Source organism: Chenopodium quinoa, unplaced genomic scaffold (assembly GCF_001683475.1).
Source record: "Chenopodium quinoa cultivar QQ74 unplaced genomic scaffold, ASM168347v1, whole genome shotgun sequence".
Lineage (NCBI taxonomy): Eukaryota > Viridiplantae > Streptophyta > Magnoliopsida > Caryophyllales > Amaranthaceae > Chenopodium > Chenopodium quinoa.
This window is the reverse complement of record NW_018742205.1, coordinates 1917090-1937254: the sequence shown is the minus strand read 5'-3', so window position 1 is coordinate 1937254 and position 20165 is coordinate 1917090. Positions and strand designations below refer to the sequence as shown.

The 20165-nt window shown below is 32.7% G+C and overlaps 4 protein-coding genes across 6 annotated transcripts; 1 reads left to right on the top strand and 3 right to left on the bottom strand.

Moving 5' to 3' along the window:
- Positions 1–27: 27 nt before the first annotated feature.
- LOC110728531 (protein ABIL2-like) lies at positions 28–4573 on the bottom strand. Its single transcript, XM_021908174.1, has 10 exons — positions 3908–4573; positions 2472–2609; positions 2148–2230; positions 1902–2052; positions 1446–1545; positions 1227–1316; positions 1019–1142; positions 834–922; positions 597–718; positions 28–483 (listed from the first exon to the last, which is right to left on the bottom strand). The coding sequence occupies exons 2-10, from the start codon at positions 2574–2576 to the stop codon at positions 313–315; spliced, it is 1035 nt and encodes a 344-aa protein (XP_021763866.1). The 5' UTR covers positions 2577–2609; positions 3908–4573; the 3' UTR covers positions 28–312.
- A 4322-nt stretch (positions 4574–8895) lies between these two features.
- LOC110726382 (protein RKD4-like) lies at positions 8896–10762 on the top strand. The gene is made up of 3 exons (XM_021905859.1): positions 8896–8954; positions 9134–9719; positions 10601–10762. The coding sequence occupies exons 1-3, from the start codon at positions 8896–8898 to the stop codon at positions 10760–10762; spliced, it is 807 nt and encodes a 268-aa protein (XP_021761551.1).
- Positions 10763–11371: 609 nt separating this feature from the next.
- Positions 11372–12672, bottom strand: LOC110725548. Its single transcript, XM_021905004.1, has 2 exons — positions 11664–12672; positions 11372–11532 (listed from the first exon to the last, which is right to left on the bottom strand). Exons 1-2 carry the CDS (start codon positions 12318–12320, stop codon positions 11455–11457), a joined length of 735 nt encoding a protein of 244 aa, XP_021760696.1. The 5' UTR covers positions 12321–12672; the 3' UTR covers positions 11372–11454.
- Positions 12673–14068: 1396 nt separating this feature from the next.
- Positions 14069–17538, bottom strand: LOC110728514 (intracellular protein transport protein USO1-like). 3 transcript variants are annotated; one of them, XM_021908152.1, is made up of 5 exons: positions 17332–17538; positions 17110–17173; positions 15796–16985; positions 14832–15622; positions 14070–14731 (listed from the first exon to the last, which is right to left on the bottom strand). In XM_021908152.1, exons 3-5 carry the CDS (start codon positions 16970–16972, stop codon positions 14387–14389), a joined length of 2313 nt encoding a protein of 770 aa, XP_021763844.1. In that variant the 5' UTR covers positions 16973–16985; positions 17110–17173; positions 17332–17538; the 3' UTR covers positions 14070–14386. The 3 variants fall into 3 exon arrangements, with proteins under 3 accessions (XP_021763859.1, XP_021763844.1, XP_021763853.1); XM_021908167.1 differs by having other exon boundaries at positions 14069–14731; positions 15796–17023; positions 17110–17538; XM_021908161.1 differs by having other exon boundaries at positions 17110–17538.
- Positions 17539–20165: the final 2627 nt, after the last annotated feature.

Genomic DNA, 20165 nt, shown 5'->3' with positions numbered 1-20165 from the left:
TTTTGCCAGTTATGGAGTCCTTAACTCCAATGAATTTGATGTGACAGGTGGTAATTATCTCTTTTTCTTAATTATTATTAATATCGTAAAGGGTGAATGACCTTGTATTAGTACCAATAAAATTCAGTAATACGAAGTACTGTAATACATATGATACATAGCAGCTGAATGATGGCTTTAGCACATCTCACATTTTATGTGGAACAAATTACAATTACTTTCTCGTGTAAATATTAGAATAAATAATAACTGCAAAATACTGCCCATGAACCGTATTCTGGAGCTTCTTTCTGGGCAAATTCTCATAGTTTATCAGTATTCATCCAAATAAGTAAATAATGTTTCATCTTTCTTTGACTTCCGTCTGCTGAGCAATGCCTTGAGCAGACGCTTACTTTTGCTGGGGTGGCGCTCAATTTCCTTTGGCTTCTCCTTCTCATCATGAACTCGCATAGAGACTGATTTCCATGACTCTGAAAGATACTGTTCATACCATACATAGTTCCACACATTCAATTAACAAGCATTGGTTATAGTTAAAATGGATTTTAAGATGCTGGAATTTCCACAATACCATACGAATTTTGGATGCTTACCCGGTGTCTTTCAACGGCAGAATTTGGAGTTGTTGACCTACTGGATTTTGGTGTTGTTGGTCTTGAAGCAAGAGACCCAGAACGCAAAAGAGGAAACCGATGTGGTGAAACTGATCTTTTGTCTGATTATTGACAAAATTACCATAATGAGAAGAAAACAATATGAAAAACTGAAAACCCACGTCAGGAGTACCAAAAAAAAGGACGAAAAAGTAACAACATATCTAAAGTAAAGACCTTGTTCTTTTTTGGGTGTGGAGCTGGTGAAAGAGAATGATCCAGGTAACCGGGATGGTCGAGGAGCAGGCGAAGTAGAGCGTCCTCTTCTGCTTAACATGGTACTCAAAAATTTAGTCAAATGATAAAAAAAAGTACTAAGACAAATCCCATGAACAAAAAAAATTCTTGGAAGAAAGATTTACCTGATAAAGGACGATGTTTCTCTAATGGAGGATGGTGTCTCTCTAATAGAGGACGGCGTCTCTCTTAATGAGGATGGCGTCTCTCTTAATGAGGATGGTGACTCTTTTATTGTGGCTCTAATAGCTGAAATGAACAATTAAAGAGCAATAGGATGATTATCATCAGTAATAAAAAGGCAGCAACAGTTTGAACAAGAGTGAAACCTACCACTCCGGAATTGAAACCAGTCATCTTCATCTATGCCGCAACTTCTGTATTTCAAATTTGCAAGATTGCTGCTGTTCATGGTCTGACCAGCTGTTATAAATATAGCAAAGCAATATAAAAATTAGAACAACTATGTCATAGTAAGTTATGCACGAGGAAAATGTAAGGGAAAGTATTCTGAAGTTCACAATCACAGAGCAAAGAGGATCGTGTTCTTGCCTGGTAAGACATATCTTTTATGGTATTTTGGTGTATCTATAGTTGATGATTGCTGGGCCATGCCCTCCCGATCAATATACTCTTGGCATGTGCGTAATCTCTAAGACAAAGGACCATAGAAATGGAAGGGTTAGAGGCATGTTAAACTACCCCAACTACAGCAGAGAGGTTGTTCGGGTGAAAAACAGAGAAGAGATTCAAATCGCAAGCGTTTTTATTGCCTTCACCAAATCCAACGCCACAAAGATAAGTATTATTATTCGTGGGCCTTCTGCAAGTGTTCATTGACACAAAACAGGCGAACTGCTTCAAATTTTAGATGCTCACTATGCAAACATTAGGAGGGGTTTTATAATTTTATACAAGTATATGATTTCCTGCTCATCACAAGCTTTACAGTGATAAAATTTTGGAGCCAGCAGCATGCATGTGTATGATGGGAAAACAAGAAAATACCTGTTCAATGCATGACACATGAAATTCTGTCTCGGAGGCTTCTTCAACTTTTTCTTCCAAAAGATCATTTACCTTATAAGTCACTGAACCTAAATGGTCTACCGTGTTCACCAAAGCTTTAATGGCATAGTCCTTTAATGTCTCAATAACTCTGCATGATAGGGCACAATTTAGCAGAAATTAGTGAAAAACTGTCAAAAATTAGACAAAGGTTTCCTCCAAATAATCAAACTGCTAGCGCCTTACAATTGCTTTTGATCGTCATTTGTGTAAGATAGTTCAAAGTACTCTGCCGCTGAATACAGCTGAGTTCGCAAATTCTTCAAATCCTAATTACCAATAAAAAGAAAACACTAAAATGATTACAGTTATCCTACTGAACCTGGCAATGTATCTTTGAAAAAACAAAATACTTAAATCTGCAATTTCAATCCATAGTCCATAATTTCAAACCAACTAGAGAAATAAATAAAAACCACGAAACAACATTGATAAGCACAAGTGTCTGGTAGCACACAAAGCAACTTCCATTGCACAAAAATAAGCATGTACCAGGATTGAGAAGAATACCTTAAGACTGTCAGCAAAGAGTAGACTTTGATGCATAGATGTCTCATCATAGTTGGAAGTCCAATGATGTATAGGCAGAGTTGCGGCAGAGGTGAGAGTCTCCATGGAGGAGAACAATGAACTTCAGAATTCTTTATCCTGCAACAACCACCACCAATTGTTCAATCAATTGCCCAAACTAGATTACTAGTGAAGTTGAAGAAAGAGAAGGAAATTCCAAATATATAGCTCCCTTAACTCCTGTGGTCCTCCCTCCACCCCCACGATATAGGAAAAAAGAAAATAGAGAAAACATAAAATCTCTCTTGAAAACACCTTTCTCATTTTATCCTATAATTTATGTTTATAGAGAGCCACATTGTAATTCAACTTCTGCAAAGGGAAAAAAAGCTACGAGTAGAGAAAAGTCAAAAACCCATTTGTGACCTAAAATTGACAGTTGTGTAAAACATTCCCGTTTGAATATCCAGTAGATGCAACCAGCAAGAACAAATAAAGAATTGAAGGAATAAGGAGAGGGACATTAGTAAATGACTTTTTTTATAGGGTACGCCCACCCGGTAATCTACAATTTACTAAGCTCCGACTAATCCGAATATCCTGACCATGTCCTAAATGAGGGAATCACTTTGTTTACAGGATAACTACAGAGTATCATAACAGGAGTGTTTAGAGAAAAATGATATCTAATCACTGATTTATAGCAGGACATGTTGAAAAAGTAGTATTATACTAATAATTATCCATATTTCTGTACTACCCACAAAGCAAAATCATAATAAATAGCCATTTTACAGATTAAAAATAAATTAAACAGCATAATTTGTCTCTTCACTTTGTCTGAATCTTCAGCAATACTCACTTGTTAAAAGAGAAACAAAATGCCAAAAGTGTTTCCCTAAATCCTTAAAAACACCAAAAATTAAGATTTTTCAGACATTAAAGAAGGAAGAGTAGGAAAGAATATCCAACCTTCACCAAAAAAAAAATTGAGGTACAAAATAATAATAAGCATTAAAATCAGAAAGACCCCACCTTTAAAACTTTGCAATTAGCAATAACAATTCATAAAATCAATTTGTCACAGTCCATTTATGCAGTTCTCAGACTTCAACTGTCATCTTCTTGATCTTATTACACAATAAAAACAATTTATTTTCCAAATTTTAATTAATAATAAAGTTTTCAACAGCAAAAACCATCAAATTAAATCATAATCAAGCATACCCAACTCAATAAATTCAAATTCTAAACACTAATTCATCAAATTAAACCATAACCCAACACACCCAACTCAATCAAACCACATTCCAACATACCCAGCTCAAGAAATTCCATACAAATAACTCCACAAGTTAAACAATCACAGTAAATAAATAAAAAAAGCTCCAAAATTTTAACAGTAAGAACTACTAATTATAGAGAGGAGATCAAACCTTGATTATAGGATCCTGTCACCAAAAAACACCCAAAGTTTCAACCTTTTTTGCACCAAAATTTGGCAGCTGACTTGAAAATAGAAGCAAAGAAAACTCCCAAAAATCTAGGAAAAACCCAAGTGAAGAAATATCAAAATAAAAGGGTATAATCAACAGAAAAAGACAGGTAAAATTAAAAGCAAGGTCTTTGTTTGGGTTTGGTATGGAAAAAATTAGGAAAACCCACTAAAGAAAATGACAAATTGAGAATGAAAAAATTGAAGAAGTGGAGTTGGAGGGTATTAGAGGGGAGCACGTCGGAAGCAGAAGAGCAGGAATTGGGTAGCTTTCTAGCATGGAATGCGGAGTGACTGGGGTTTTGAAATTGTACTAATTCTTTAATTTTGATTTTAATTTTATGAAATTAAAATTATAAAATATAGATTCGGGGGAGTTTAAGTGAGTATGAAAGTATCAATCATGATTATGGTTAAGGTGGGTCACTTTATTGTTTCTTTATTTTGATTGTTGTTCAACGATTCTTTTTCTTGTAAGTAGGTCAGCTCTAATTCTGTTCATGGGTTGGTGTGGAAATTAGAATAATGGGTTGTTTCTTGTTTGGCTATGTGAGAATGTTGCAGTTATCCTGTCAAACAAATAAAATACTTCTGATTCCATTGCCGGTTTCTAGAGGTTAGATTTGCTAAAACTGACTCGTGTCTGATTATTTGAACTAATTTTAGATTGTATCTATGAAAAAAGTTTTTGTTTACATTGTATCACAATATGACCCAACCAAAATTGATTTGAATCAACTTGAAATCAAGTAAAATACGCATTATCTGCATATGATATCATTGAGTAATAATATAGTGCACAATAAATCAGGTCACTCGGTTTGAATTAGGTATTAGTTGGGTCGAAGTCATGCTAGTCTGGTAATAGGTGCCCTCTAGACAAATCAGATTAAATTGTCAACGTCGAGTCAAATTGGTGTCAGGTTGAGATTAGATCACAAATCATAATTGGATTGCATGGTTTCTAGTCGGTTACATGTGTGGATTGGGTTCTGGATTTTGCAGGTCAAATCAGGCGTGATAATCTAATACGATTCGAAACAAGTGGGTTTTTTTTTACCCGAATCAAGTCATTTTTTTTAACACCCCTGCCTCAAACAAATATTCAAAAGATCAATAGCATTGAAATATTTAGATTTCATAAGTTTCACTCAATCATATTAATTCACCCCATATTACTTTCAAATGCTCCAAAAGTAGACATTCTTACACAAAGAAAGGATAAACAATATCATAAGGCATTAAGGCCACTTTATTTTGAGGCACAACTTTAATAATTGTACAAAAGCCAAGCACACAAAACTTAACCCTTTTAAAGTATAGTATGATTAAACCACTTTTTCTTGTTGAATCTTTTTAACCCTATTGTATAAAATACCTCGCCTCATGTGAAACTATATATGGTCTTTGACTCTTTGTAAATAATTGTAATTGTAGAAAGGGTAAAACTTTTGTGTATAGGACTAGAGGGTGGCAAGCAAATCTAATTTTAAGTCATAAATCACTTCGTTGGTTTAATGCTTATGTACAAAATTAGTAGGGACAAAAACCATGACTTGAACACTAGGTTTATTTTGGTACTATCTCAAATTTCATCATTTACATTTGACTTCTTTTTTGTATTTTGATTACTCTTTCTCATGTGTTAATCTGCACTCTATAAATTGTGCTGGCAAACATCTATGCCCCATAGCTAACCCCTGGTCTGCGAAAATTGCGGAGATGAGCATACTTGTGCAAAGACATTCTTCCATAGTTTTATACTAGTTTGTACATAGTTTTTTGGATGACAATTGACTTAATTGATCGAATTCATCAGTCATCATTTTCACTTTATAGGATTCAAGTAGTGTTAGTGTTTAGGAACAAATTATAGTTGATCACTACTAAAAGTACTAATAATAAGGTCATCTTTGAGCACGTATTTTATTTGGATGAAGTTAGCAAATAAAAAAAATAAACAGTTTGGATAACTTTAAGCTTGCTGATTGGGCAAAAATTTTAGCATAATACTCCATATAATCGAATTAAAATCTTATCTATTTTCAATAAAAAATAAAAAAATAAAAAAAAATAAAAAAAATTGATTTGTTTGTATTCCAAAAAATACAAAAAAAAAATTAAAAAATATTGGGCTAAGTTGAACCATTTCATATCAACTATAGATTAGAACAAATTATTAAGCTTGTCATGGATCTTTGAACTTTTTTAACCACACCACTAAAAAAGCAATCTTTATGGTTCTCCATACACCATTAAAACAGAAAATGATATAGCCTTATATCTATAAGGACCTAAGAGTAGAATATATAAATGAAAAGGATTTTACCAATGCTACAATCATAGTTCTGACTTTTATCAACAGTACACATTATTAAACTTTGATTATCAGCGGTGCACCCAAACTTTTCCCTAATTTGCTAGTAATCATAATGTTAATTAAACGTTAAGTTAGGGTTAATTAAAAAAATTAGGGAAAAGTTTGGGTGCACCGCTAATATCTTAATGATGTGTACCGTTGATAAAAGTCATAACTATGAGTGAACCATTGATAAAATCTCTAAATGAAATAAGGGTAATGATATACTTCTTCCGTCTCCAAATGATTGTCCCATTAGTCATTTTATGGGTCCCAAAATTAGTATAAACAAGAAATGAGTAAAACAATTAGGGCCAACAATAATGGCAAATGGGACAAACATTTGGAGACGGAGGGAGTATGTAGTCTTTTATATAAATATTAAATACATTTCCTAAAGTAGGAGTATGATAGTAGATTAATGTTAGTTATTCTTATTATTTTATTTTTTTAAATTCTTATATGTGACCGTTGTTTTTTTTTTTTTTTTTTTTATTTTTAATATAATTCTAAAGGTTAGTATATATCACTATCCTTTTAAAAATTACAATACCTCATAATACATGTACATTTTTTTTAAGGATTACTTTATGGGTAATGTATATGTAGCCCTTAACGTTAAGAATAAGCATTTAATATAGTATATCCTAATATAGCACTCGTATTAATTTATAAATGCATGACAAATTTACGCGCAAATAAGTGTATTTAATGTTATATTTTCATTTGTTTTTTTCATTTTTAACTTCTTATATTATGTATATGTCTAAGGATTACGTATTACTTAATGTTATATTTTCATTTGTTTTTTCCATTTTTAACTTCTTATGTATATGTCTAAGGATTACGTATTACTTAATGTTATATTTTTATTTGTTTTTTTTTTCCATTTTTAACTTCTTATGTATATGCCTAAGGATTACGTATTACTTAATGTTATATTTTCATTTATTTTTTCCATTTTTAACTTCTTATGTATGTGCCTAAGGATTACGTATTACTTAATGTTATATTTTCATTTATTTTTTTCATTTTTAACTTCTTATGTATGTGGCTAAGGATTACCTATTACATTTTTCTTACTTTATTAATTTAAAAACAATTAGCAAAATGAAAAGATTTCAAAGAATTCCTATAGAAAACATGATAAAAATTAAAGAGTCGCCAACACAAACCTAGAAAAAAGTAAGATAGGCATCGTGTACAAGGAAGGATAAAATAAGGATGATGATTAGATTTTATCTCCAGCAGTAAATTTATTACACTGGCTGCTCATGCGCAGTGCCTACTTTAACAATTCATGATTACAATTTATTCAAGCGTTAAGTTCAATATTACTAACCTCTTTATTTTAACTGTTTTTTAACCCCTAATTATATCATATCAAATTAAATTCACATAACTTACTCTTTAAACATGCAATTAATTAGTTGTCACAACATACACCCGTGTAACTGAAACCTCCCCACTAACTTATACTCGTACTTAAATTTTTCGAGTTATTCCCTAAAAAAAAAAAAAATCGAGTTATTCCTTATTATTGGATTCACATAAACAATTATTATTAGTAACTGTCTTTCAAAAAAAAAAAATTAGCTGAAAACGAAGTTAGAATATACCGGGTTATGTTTATCCACAATTTTCAACAAAGCTTATGTCCAAACGTAACAGATTATTGGTTAAAATGGTTACCTTTAATTTGTTGGTCTTGCACATCTCGTATGTACTAGTAGTGGTATTTCTCCCTGATCTCATGTGTTGATTTTTAAAATGAAATTAAATTTCATCGGTTCAACAAATTAAAACGTCTATAAACAAATACTATGAAGTTTTACTTCTTATTATTCTGTAATGGTTTTATATTACATAATCCAAACTATTTTTATGAAGAAAAAAAAACGCGATGATAAATATTTAACATAAAAAACAAAATTGAAAATGAAATGTGAGGAATTTAATCAATTTATCCAATTATGATCCGTCCATTTCCCATAAGCATAAATTTACCACAAAATATAAGCAGCTTTCAAATTGTATAAAAGAGTACGAGTACCAAATAAAAATACTTACATAAGTGTACAAATTAGCAAATATAGGCCAAATCCATTTTTATATAAGTGAAAATATATGAACACAAATTAATACTCGTAATAATGATGTACATGCATGCATGTACTCCGTATGATGTATGTATGAGTTTATGAATAAATAAGTAAAACTCCAAAAGGTGCGATTATCTGAAAATGAATAATGAAAAAACAATTTAATTACTCTCATAAAAAAAAAAAAAAAAACATATTAATGCAGCCCCCCTTTTTAGCTATTGGTAAATGATCTTCCCCATAAATGTTTTAATTAGTTATTTAACTAGTAACAATTTACAATAAACCGTATCACAAGAATATAAATCAGTAACGAAACTCCCAATTTAATCATCAAATAAATTACTTTTCCTACTTCTATTTATCTTTGCTAAAACTACACATTTTAATTTCCTACTTCTCTCATCAGTCTCTTTATATTCATTTTCTCCAATCATCGTGGAAATAGCTACTAATAATTATCCTAAGATGGAGATTCAATGCCATGACCTTCAAGATTGGCACTTTTTGGAAGATTGGCAACAAAGGTACGTACGTAACATAAAATGAGTGTCTTTCATATTCGAGTTGATTTCTATTGCGATTTACTATTTTTGTCTATCGTGTTACTAGTTTAAAGTACAATATATCTATAAATATTGTTGTAAGAATATATTTACGAGAGCTTAATATAATTTTGTTATTAACCTAATGAATTATTTTGCAGGTTATTATTTGAAGAATCGTTATTGCCACCAGTTTTTCAGGATTATCTTCTTGATTATCCTTCCACCAATAATCAATACCTAAATAACTTAGAAAATTTAGGAACTGATTTTCAATTATGGGATGAATGCCCTCCCTTATGTGAAGATGCATGGATGAAGCCTCTTAGACAACTTCCACCTCTATTACCTTCATCACTACCCTCCATGACCAAAAACCCGAACCCTCTTCCTTTCGACGATGCTCAATTTTCACTTTCTGACAATATATTGAACGATCAATCCTTAGCCACGGTTGTGGCAGAAGGTCTTACGATGCAAAAACAAGGTAACAAAATAGTGAAAGTGTCAAATATTGTTGGTGATGATGAAAATGAGGAAATTAGAAAAAATAAGGCGACGACGACAAAGATCGAATCGATTGGGTACGAAGAAATAAGGAAGTATTTCGATTTGCCGATTAGTAAGGCAGCTAAAGAGTTGAATGTTGGGCTAACCATTTTAAAGAAGAGGTGTAGAGAGTTGAATATCAAAAGATGGCCTCATAGGAAAATCAAAAGCTTGGAGGCTCTCATCAATAGCACCAAGGTACGTCGTGCATGTTTTTATTATTTCTGTTATACGCTTATATGAACTTAAGTATAAATTAAAATTATTTACTTTTAGGCTAGATAAAATAAAACTTGATTATGAAAGGAAGAAATTATAAGAACACCTTCTTTAATTTGGTGGTTGTTAATATTATGCCAATTAGTATGTATGGATGAGTCATTGATGATTATTCAAATTTAATTTGTATAAAAACAAAAATTGCATGGTAATACTGTACTGTAAATCCCATAAATAAATAAATAAAAAGAACAGGTTAAAAATTAACTTGTACGGAGTATATATTTAAATGAAAAATGTTACCTTTCAAAAAAGAAAAGAAAAGAAAAATGTTAAATATAGGTTATATAGCCATAGATATAATACAGACTTTAAAAATAAAGACTATAAAAATAAATTAATTTACATATAATTACTCTTTAAAGTATACGTAACGTTATTGGTTGTCAATTGCCCCCATAATTTAATGCTTCATGTACGTCAAAACTAAGATGTAGATTTTTTTATTTTTTATTATTTTTTTTTTTTTTCGCCTAGCATCGATCAATATCTACTTTAGTAGATTTGATCAATCATTATTTTCCGTTATATATATTTAATAAATTGCAGAAAATCATAGTTAATAGCTAGATTCTAATTTTACCATTAATATAAAGTCGAATTTGCTCAAGTTTGTGAATTGATCAGTATGGAATACGGAGTATCGACTAATGTAATTGTATAATCTCAATGTAGTGTTAAAAAAAAAAGTTACTCGTCTCTATCGACATGTTTTTTTGTGTTATGTTATGTTTGATATTTATCCCTTTTCCAGTCTTATTATCTAATAATGATATCATATATATGATGACTACGTTTAGGAGCTTGGGATGGTGCAAATGGCGGAGCGATTGGAGGAGGATAAGAGGAAACTCCATTTTATGCCGGAATTTGAATTAACGGAGGAAACAAAGAGGCTAAGGCAACAATGTTTCAAGGCCAATTACAAGAAAAGGAGGGCCTTAGCCTTAAACTATGTTTGATAATTATGATTAACTTCAGTGAAATGATATTTTGGTGTGATTTGATTATCTGACGTAATCTAGTATGTTATCTAGATTAGGATGAAATATATTTTGTTGATAGAATTAGAGTTAGTATTAGTGTATTGTCTTCTATTTTTGAGGTTACAAGTTTGTAGCTGAAACTTAACATTTTCATTGGCATTAGTAGCCTGGTATCTTGTTACATAGTAGTATTTCCAACAGTTTACTATCTTTATTGGTAAACTGAACATAAACATTTGGATTTCCTTTTTACCTTCTCTTCTTATGATGTGATGTTGTACATTAAAGGGAAAAAATATTTGAATTATAAGTTAAAAGATTGATCTAGTATTAACAATTCTCTTCTCACAAAATAACACTCCGATAAATGAAGCTCAATTTGAAGTTAAACTTTATAGATTGGTGTTGGAATAGGGTTTAGAGTTAAAATCCTTTATAGTTAACTTGAAATATTGAACTAAAAAAAACAGTGAAAGTTGAGATTTGGTTAGCTTTATTTTAATTATAATCTTTGACCTTGGTTTAATTTTCATACGTGTACGTATGTTCTTAACATAATATACGGACGATTTAACGGGTGCAATAAATCCACTGTTATATTTTATATATCATTTTATACAACTTAACGCAAAGTATACATTATAAAAAAGCTATGCTCAATCTAAAATTTATGATGCTTCAGATCTTTGCTTCTCCTCTTTGCGCCGCCGTATCACTATTTGCTTAAGGCATTCAAGGATGTTTTCCTGCAATTTTTTTTTTTTTTAAAAAAGAAACATACTCCATATTAGACTATTAGATACAATTAATACATGGTGCAAAATATTAATATTAATAAGATGGAATTAAAAAGGGTAAGGTAAAAAATTGAGCTTACAAATACACGAGAACTTGCATTTGATAACTTATATAGACTTCTTGTTGATCGTCTTCTAAATCTTGTTATTTTCACCTCAATATCCTTCTCATTCATAACATCACTCCCACCAATACTATCACTATAAGGTGAAATGTCAGTATTGCCCTTGTGAAGCTTTTGATTCCACTTTGTACCATTACCACTGGCCCACCTCCTCCAAGGCCCAATTTTCCTTTTCACAACATTCTTCTTACTCTTTTCTTGATCCATTACATTATTTTCTTCTACATTAAAGCCCAAATCAGGACTAGGAGCTGAAATTGGGCCTTCAAAGCAGAACCTTTGAGACAAGGATCGGGCCATACGAGGCCCATCTAAAACAGTAGTTGGGGAGGAAGGCATATGGGCCACTTTAGCCTCAAGGCCCTCAACCAACATCCTAGGAGGAAGCTCTAAGCATCTAACACTCTTGGGCTTCTTACATGGGCTTGAAATGTTTGTGAACCTGGGCTTTCCGGGTGCTTCCTCCCACTCGAAGGGAATGGATGCCATGGGGTGCAACGGTGGTGTCAAAGTCCACGGTGACTCCGGCGCGATCGCCTTCAAACTTGGGAGGTTTGTGAGAGATAGCTTTGGTGGCGTGGAAGCTAGTTGATCACCTAATTTAGGCCCCATACTTCATAGAAAGATTGAAAAGGACGAGTATACAATTTATGCACAACAATGTATGTAATTTTGTGCAAGGCCGACTCACTCCATTCAATCCTTATTTAAGAGAAATAAGAATCAAACTTATTACCTCACAATATGTACCAATAACACATGTTTAAGATTGTTTAGTAAAAGACGGGTTTTGTTAAGAAAAGGAAGGGGGTAGTAACGGAAAAAGATGTATGAGAAGTATGGTAGTTAAAGATTTTAAGTTAGGTATATATAGAAATGCATGATAGTACATTCATAGATGAGAGGAATGTGAAGAGGGAAAGAGTTAGAAATTAGAAAACGCTCCTAGCGCTATATAACTCACGAGGAATATCAAGTATTAGCAAATTTTATGCAATAAATAAGGCATTTGGACCATATAGTACGGCTAATATTTAATAACGTTTAAATATTTATATTTATTTAATGTATTATATGGTCATAAAAGGCATGTTTCAATTTTTAGAGGGAATGCTATCAACGGTCACATTTTAGACGTTGAAGTTGTTAGTGAATTCTGAATTCTTATTGGTGGATTGAAGGCATGATTAGATGAAAATGGAGTTAGTTGTTCCTTTTTTCTCTCATCTTTACATCATGATTTAGAAACATTATGCTTCATTTAGAAACCCTGATTGTAAGGAAAAGGCTTGAAAAAACAGGTACAATATTTTAAGGTTCACTAGTTTTAGCTTGTCGTATCACATGGTATGACAAAACCAAAACTTCTTATAAAACATTACGAGTAACCAATATGCTAATTCAATCTAAATATACAATGTGAAATCCATATTCAAAGGGAAAGAAGATGTATCTAAAAATGTGATAAAACTCATAAAATTGATTATGACACTCCTCTTTATGAGTAGAGCATAAAAAACGTGTTTTCATAAAGAGTAGAAGATTCAAAATCAATTTTTGAAGTGTCAAAATCATTTACAGAAATTTGGGTCTAATAACCAAGTGTACTTGTATGCATATATATACCTACTTCAAAATAACTCAACTTATAGAGAATCTTATCTATGAAGGACTGACCATGTGAAGGTATATTTTAATAAAGACAAATCAGAAAATTCAAGGTTTTGTACGAATAATATAATTCAGGTCAATTTGTATGACCAAACACAAGCCTCTTTATATGAAGATAGGCCCAGATGTTTTTTGAAGCTATATATTCAATATCATATCAACGGTCATAAAAGATTTTGCCTAAGAAATTTAAACAAATCTACCTACATTTTTCAGAGAAATCAATTCAGCTACTAATGCTGGTGCAATAGCAGAGAAAAATATCCTCTAAACTTCTAATGACATCTTAAACTATGCTATTATGGCTGTTAATTACAAATGCTCGTAATCTTAGCATTTACAACTATTACAAATATCAGTACATTGTTTTATTTTTAGGTGCAATTAGTACGTTGATATTTTAAGTGACAGCTAAAATGAAATGAGAAAAGTTAATTAAGTGAACACTTATTTTTAAAAAGCGACAATGCCTTTTTCAAAAATGGCAATAACTTATTAAAGAATGATACGAGTGACATTAGGATATCAGGAAAACCGAATGGTCCTTACAGAGAATTTACTTCATACACATTTTGATAACTTTAATCCACAAAAACATGATAATACTTGCATATTGGTGTTCTATTCTCGACCACGAATAGATATCATAATGAGATGTAGACACCTGGGTTATCATCTGCACTAAACTATATTATGACTGATACAGCTGACAAATCCAAAACAAGTTCTGCAAAGAATGTTTTGAAAACTACCAAAATACGGCTAAATAACTAGATTCTCCAAATATCTGATCTGCAGCAGTATAAAACAAACACAGAAGTATATTTTTATTAAGTATACTGTATTATTTTGGATAGCTGTTTATGTACAAACTACAGTCACATAAGAACATAAGGCTTCTTTTCTTGTTGCATCAATTGATTGTAAGAATATACGTTCAATGTTTTTCACATAAAGCTAAAAACCCTGATTTTTTTTTATTTTTTTTTTTTCAGATTCTGAAGTCATTACTTCAGAAAATTAATTCCCTCATAAGCTAATGTGCCTTCAAGATCACCAATAAGTCGAGACATCCTGACCTCAAGACCCCTTTGAACATCCTTAAAGAGACACTGCATTGTATCACCAAATCGCTTCATATCAAAATTATCAGGCCCGTCAAGCTTACTAGTGATCCCAGCAACAAATCCAGCAGCAATTTTGGACTGCACTTCCATCAGTTTTTGCCCTGTCGCAACTATAAATCTCTGTAACTGAAATGTCTCCTCGAGGAAGTGCTCAAGCTTCTTTGTCTCCTCCTTTGTTCTTTTGGAACTTGATACCCTTTGTTTTAAGTTTAAATCCTTATCTTCCTGAAAATAACATTAAGAACATGGTTTAGCAAATATAGTATGAGTACTTAATGTATGTGCTGATAATCTGCATTATGAGCAAGATATGTATGATGCTTACCATCCGCTTGCTAAGGTCATCGGTCTTCTCTTGAAGAGATTGATACCTGCTCACTTGCTTTTTAAGCAAAGAAAGCAGCGTTTTAAAACTCTTAAATTCATTGCTTTCTTGATTTCCTGTTAATCTTTCAAGCATAAGCAGCTGCTGGTTTAGCCGCTTGATCTTATAAGTAACTCCCAAGGCATGAAGATCTACTTTCCAGGGAGATGCATTAACCTTGTTCAAGCACACTTTTGCTTCTAGAATGTGTTTCTCTTCAATGTCTTCAGTGGAGGAGAAAGAGGTTGAAGAGGTATGTTTCGATGAAGAGTCTCGTTCCACTGGTTTCTTAGTCTCTTCTTCCACCATACACTTCTTTGGTTCTTGGTCCTTCTCATCTAGTTTTTTCTTTGTGAATTTAAACTTAGACCAGCCATTATCATCATCTATCGGAAGATTCCTCCTAGATGAATGTTTTCTTGCCTTTTGAACACTCAATTTGCTCAATAGCATTGAAACCTGATCCTTGAAAGTTTTAAGTTCTACTTCTCGGTCTGCCAACAAGGACTCCAATCTCAAGTTATCATCCCGGAGTTGGGACAATTCTTGATTGTGGTCTTCTGTTTTCGACTGCAAACTCTTTGTCTCTACTTCTGCACTCAGTAGCTTCCATCGGAAGGCTTCTAGTTTATCTTCCTTCATCCGTATTTGCTCTTCCAAAGCATCTAACTCTAGCTGATGCCTCTGCTCAACTGCGTTATGATACTTTTCTGCCTCAGCATGAACCCATTCATCCAACCGCGTTTCTTCATCTGACAGTCCAACAGCAACAACATAACTCCAGATCAATAACAAACATAAAAATTTACGAATTTTGTTCTTTACATCTCAAAAAGTTGAGGAAAATAAGTTCAGTTAAGCAAATTACAGATGAAAAGAAAGATGTTGAAATGTCATCCTGAGAAGATAAGAATGTAAAACTTACGAAACTCAGTATGTTCTTCAGGAAATCGTTTTTCAGTCTGTGCAGAATAACTATCTTCAATTTCTTTTCTGACTTCAGCATCCAATTCATCAAAAACCGCCTTGCGTAGCTCTGATTTGGTGCTCCCTTCTCTGTTCTCATCAGCCGGAAAAGCCTCTAACAATTTCGAACTGACTTGCCTTGACAGCAAATTTCTCAATGTGTGTCTTTCACTTCTTGAACTAGGAAAACTTCCCAACCTTTCTGTTTTTCTTTCACCAATTTTCCTTTTGGGTTTGAATAACTTGACCTCTTTCAGAATCTCAGGTGAGTCCACCTTTATTCTCCTCATCAGTGCTGATAAAATCTTATCTTTTTGCTCTGATTCTTTGCGCGTTTTCTGAAGCTCCACTGCTAACTCTTCTACCATCAACACCGCCTCTTCCTTTTCATCGAACAGAGATTCAAGTTGTTGCTTAGCAGCTTCCACTTGCCTAAGCGTCCTACTCAACTCAGCTTCTAGCTGCCTTTGGTTAGACACAAGCTCAATGAAAGCTGTCTTATGCTTCAAAAGCTCAGTCGAATGATCTTGAGCTTTATTCTTATTAGCCTCTCTCAATTCCTTTAGAACAGCCTCAGTAGACTTCAATTTCTCTTCCAACTCGTTCCTCTTCTTCTCGTCTTCCTCCAACACCTTCTCCTTAGACTTAACCAAAACTTCCATTTCCCCAAGCTTCCTATCCGAATCAGCAATAGCTTCATTCTTTCGTTTATCAAGAATTCGTAAATCATTCAAAAGACTCTCAACCTGATGCCTAAGCCTCCTCCTTTCAGCAAACCAGCCTTGCTCTTGTGCAGCATAAATACTAGCAACCTTATCATTAGCTTTAGCATCCTCACTTCTTGCTTTCTTCAACTCCATGATCTCCCTCTCAGCAGCCTCAAGCTTACGACGAAGCTCATGTTTTTCAATCCTCTTCGATTCCTCTCCCTCCTGCACTCTCCTCCACACCAGCAATCCCAACAGATTAACACTCCCTTGCAGCATCTTTTCCCTCAATTCATCATCCAGTTTTTCACTTGACAACTTCTTAAGAGCATAAAAGGCACAAGATATACCAAAGTACATTGCACATAAACTATCATCTCTAACTTCAGATACAAAATCACATGATTTTGACACACCCTTCTCTTCCATTACCAAGAATTTGCTTCATTGCCGTCGAAATTCAACAAAACAACAACAATACTTTTCTTAAGATCATAAATTTGACAGCAGATTAACAACATAAAAATTGGAAAAAAATGCATTAGAAATGTAAAAAGAAAACTTACAAGGAACCAAGGACTAATTGCTTCAACTGTGATGCAGGGTATCTCAGTACTCAAACAGTATAATCTGACATTAAATTACCAGAAATTAGTTACAGAAAACTTTAACAGAAATGACAGATTATGAGTGGAAAAGAACATGATAGTTTTGTCCTGGAATTCAGTGAAAGTTTAAGACTTTTTAAACCCAATTTGCTGCTTTATTTTTCCTTTCATTTTGAGTACCTTTTAATTCTTTGATCCCCACATTAAATTTCATTCTCTTACAGCTCTAAAAACCTGGGCTTTTCAGGAGTTAAAAGGCACTAGATTCCTGGGTTTTTGTCACCATTATTTGTTATAGGAGAAAATTGAGTGTGAAAGGAGAGAGAAAAAAGAGAAAAATAAAAAAAGGGTACACACTAGCAAATTTTGGTACATTTTCCAGAGTGTCATGAGTCTTTAATTAAATAGACAATACATGGCCACAAAATCAAGGGATCTTTTTGTTTATTAATATCTTATCTCTACTTATTACAAGATTTGTAACAACCTACATTTGGACTTCTTCAAAGTACAAGTATTTTTTAGCTTAATTGAAGTAGGATAATCTCCATTTGTTTTAGTTCAATGTTACCTTCAAATGAGATCACCTTAACTAGGATTAACGGTAAATAAGATGATATATTTCTAAATTATGCATATCTGACTATCTTGTTTAAAACTACAACTGGGGCGGATATGGCTACACTTATATTATGTCTTGGCTTGATTTTACACAAAGTAATTAACCTAATCTTATATGAATATAACTCCAAACCAATTAAGGCATAATCACAAGAAGTTGCCATCTTCCCAAAATGCCCTCTTTTTACCTAGACAGTTTAAACTACAATTACATCCACAACTTTAAAGTAATAAACACCTTTAAAGTTGGGGGGTGTTATGTGTAAGAATTTCCAATACTAAGTAAAAAAGTTGATTATAACATTCACCCACCATTCACCAACATCCAAAACCCCAAACATCCAACTTCAATGTACTACTTGTAATCCAATTGAAGTCACACATATATGCTAAAAACTAGTCAAATAGATGGACCACAAAGTTCAGTAAAAATTCACCAAAACCCTTTAAACTCCATAATCACATTAAAAAAAAAGTACATATATAAACACTCTTACCTAAAATGTTGCAACGTAGCATTAAAATCCCATTAAAAAACACAAATTAGTCAAATAAGTAAAGCCATTAGCAACAAGATTAGTATATAAACACTAATTAAAATAAATTATCTAATGCTATTGTATGGTATTTGTACATGTATATGGTCCAAGAAAGCAACAACAGTCAATTAAGAGCATATTATGTAGGAAATAAGATCAAGCAATGAAAACCATCATTTTCAATTTATAATTATCAATAATATGATGAATCCACCTAAGAAACCCAAGGATTCATGGGTCCCACACACAAAGGTAAAAATAAAAAATGAAAATGGGAAAAAGGCTTCAACTTTGGTAATGAGACCTGTAAAGCAGGAACTTGTTAGGCAAAAGTAACACAAATCCTAATAATTAAAGGAATAATTTAATCCCATAATTCCAAAATAATGAGTTTAAATAGTAATTGAAATTCTTCTAATTATTCAAGATCTCCCCTTGGGAGTATAGACAATAGTACTACACTTGTAAATGTCATCATTTAATTTTATTTTTCTTATTGTTAAAGTTAAAAATTAAATATATGCATAGAAATAGAGGGAATGAAGTACTGTACCTTATACGATAGGAATTGACTATAGGGGTTGAACTCAATCCAAATACAGTCTGAAATCTGAATTGATGTTTGAGAAGTAGGAGATTTTCCTTTTTTTTTTTTTTTTTTTTTGAATAATTTGAATCCAATTATACGGCTTGAAAATTTGTGAAAATGTTATGATAACATTTTTTTTATTTTGGAATTCAACCCATTAATGTATTGGTAAAATAGGGTAAAAAGGGAGGGAAATGCAAATAATAAGATAACTTTATGAAAAATACTAGGGTGATAAATTAGTAATTGACACTTTGGGAGCTCTCAAGGGTCTTTTGGGGTCCAGGGTTCTCGTTTTTAAATTAGGGTTTGGTGTTTATTATGAATTGGGATTTGAAAATGGGGCAAAGTGATTGTTTTGTTTTTTTGTTCCACTCGGTTCACCCTTTAGGCTAATCTGAATTTTGGGATCAGTCCTGGGTGGTTAGGTTTCACTTCTCACCCAATTGTTGCTGCGAGGGATCGAACACGCGGTCCTCTCTATCAAATGCAGTCCTAATCACAGCAGCCAATTGGTAGTGGGGCAAAGTGGTTGTAGGAAGGAAGGAAGGGTTGCTTGTGAATGGGGAATAATTACATGTGACGATTTTCCATCAACGATGATTGTTCTTGATAACCATAAGATGAGTTTCCATAATAAAACCTCTTTTTATGGATAATTTCACAATGGGTTTACTATGAAGTATGAACAACAAAATTAACAATTGTAATGTTGTGTGTGACACTAAAATAAACAACTCATGCATCAACAATTGCGACTAATAAGTGGGTTAGGATTTGATAACCCATTGCAAGATTTGTAACTCATATACTTTGCTCACTATCTTGGATTGTTACTCAAGTCTTTCTCTCTTTTTTAGGGTTTTTAAAAGTAGATAGCTTCAATTAGGATAAAACTTGGACCCTCCTCCCATAACGTCATTGTGGGTCCAAATTAAAATTGATTGGGATTGACATTCTTTGTAGAGATCCACATTTTGGTGCACCCTATAAAATGTAATATGTGGGGGGGGGGGGGGGGGGGTTATATGCATGTATGGTCGTTGAAGCAAGAAAGGGGGAAATCCTTTTCTTGTATTATATTTTCTGATTTTTTTTCTCCTTTGTTGGGTTTAGTGTATATAGAAATCGACATACCCAGTTATTATGGAACATGGAGAAATTATTCAATTGTACTTGTAAATTAAAACAATCATTTTCATAACATCATTTTGCTTACTACGAGCAATACAACAATTTGAAAAGGCGAGTTGGTAGTTCCTTGG

Bases quoted from the DNA above. Each gene is read 5' to 3' on its own strand.
- LOC110728531 (XM_021908174.1), bottom strand. From the start codon at position 2,576: ATGGAGACTCTCACCTCTGCCGCAACTCTGCCTATACATCATTGGACT. The intron at 2,053-2,147 runs GTAAGGCGCTAG...CCTATCATGCAG, and splicing joins AATGACGATCAAAAGCAATT to AGTTATTGAGACATTAAAGG. The intron at 719-833 runs GTCTTTACTTTA...GTCAATAATCAG, and splicing joins CACACCCAAAAAAGAACAAG to ACAAAAGATCAGTTTCACCA.
- LOC110726382 (XM_021905859.1), top strand. From the start codon at position 8,896: ATGGAGATTCAATGCCATGACCTTCAAGATTGGCACTTTTTGGAAGAT. The intron at 8,955-9,133 runs GTACGTACGTAA...ATTATTTTGCAG, and splicing joins TTGGAAGATTGGCAACAAAG to GTTATTATTTGAAGAATCGT. The intron at 9,720-10,600 runs GTACGTCGTGCA...GACTACGTTTAG, and splicing joins CTCTCATCAATAGCACCAAG to GAGCTTGGGATGGTGCAAAT.
- LOC110725548 (XM_021905004.1), bottom strand. From the start codon at position 12,320: ATGGGGCCTAAATTAGGTGATCAACTAGCTTCCACGCCACCAAAGCTA. The intron at 11,533-11,663 runs GTAAGCTCAATT...AAAAAATTGCAG, and splicing joins ATGCAAGTTCTCGTGTATTT to GAAAACATCCTTGAATGCCT.
- LOC110728514 (XM_021908167.1), bottom strand. From the start codon at position 16,972: ATGGAAGAGAAGGGTGTGTCAAAATCATGTGATTTTGTATCTGAAGTT. The intron at 15,623-15,795 runs GTAAGTTTTACA...TTGGACTGTCAG, and splicing joins TGAAGAACATACTGAGTTTC to ATGAAGAAACGCGGTTGGAT. The intron at 14,732-14,831 runs GTAAGCATCATA...TGTTATTTTCAG, and splicing joins ATGACCTTAGCAAGCGGATG to GAAGATAAGGATTTAAACTT.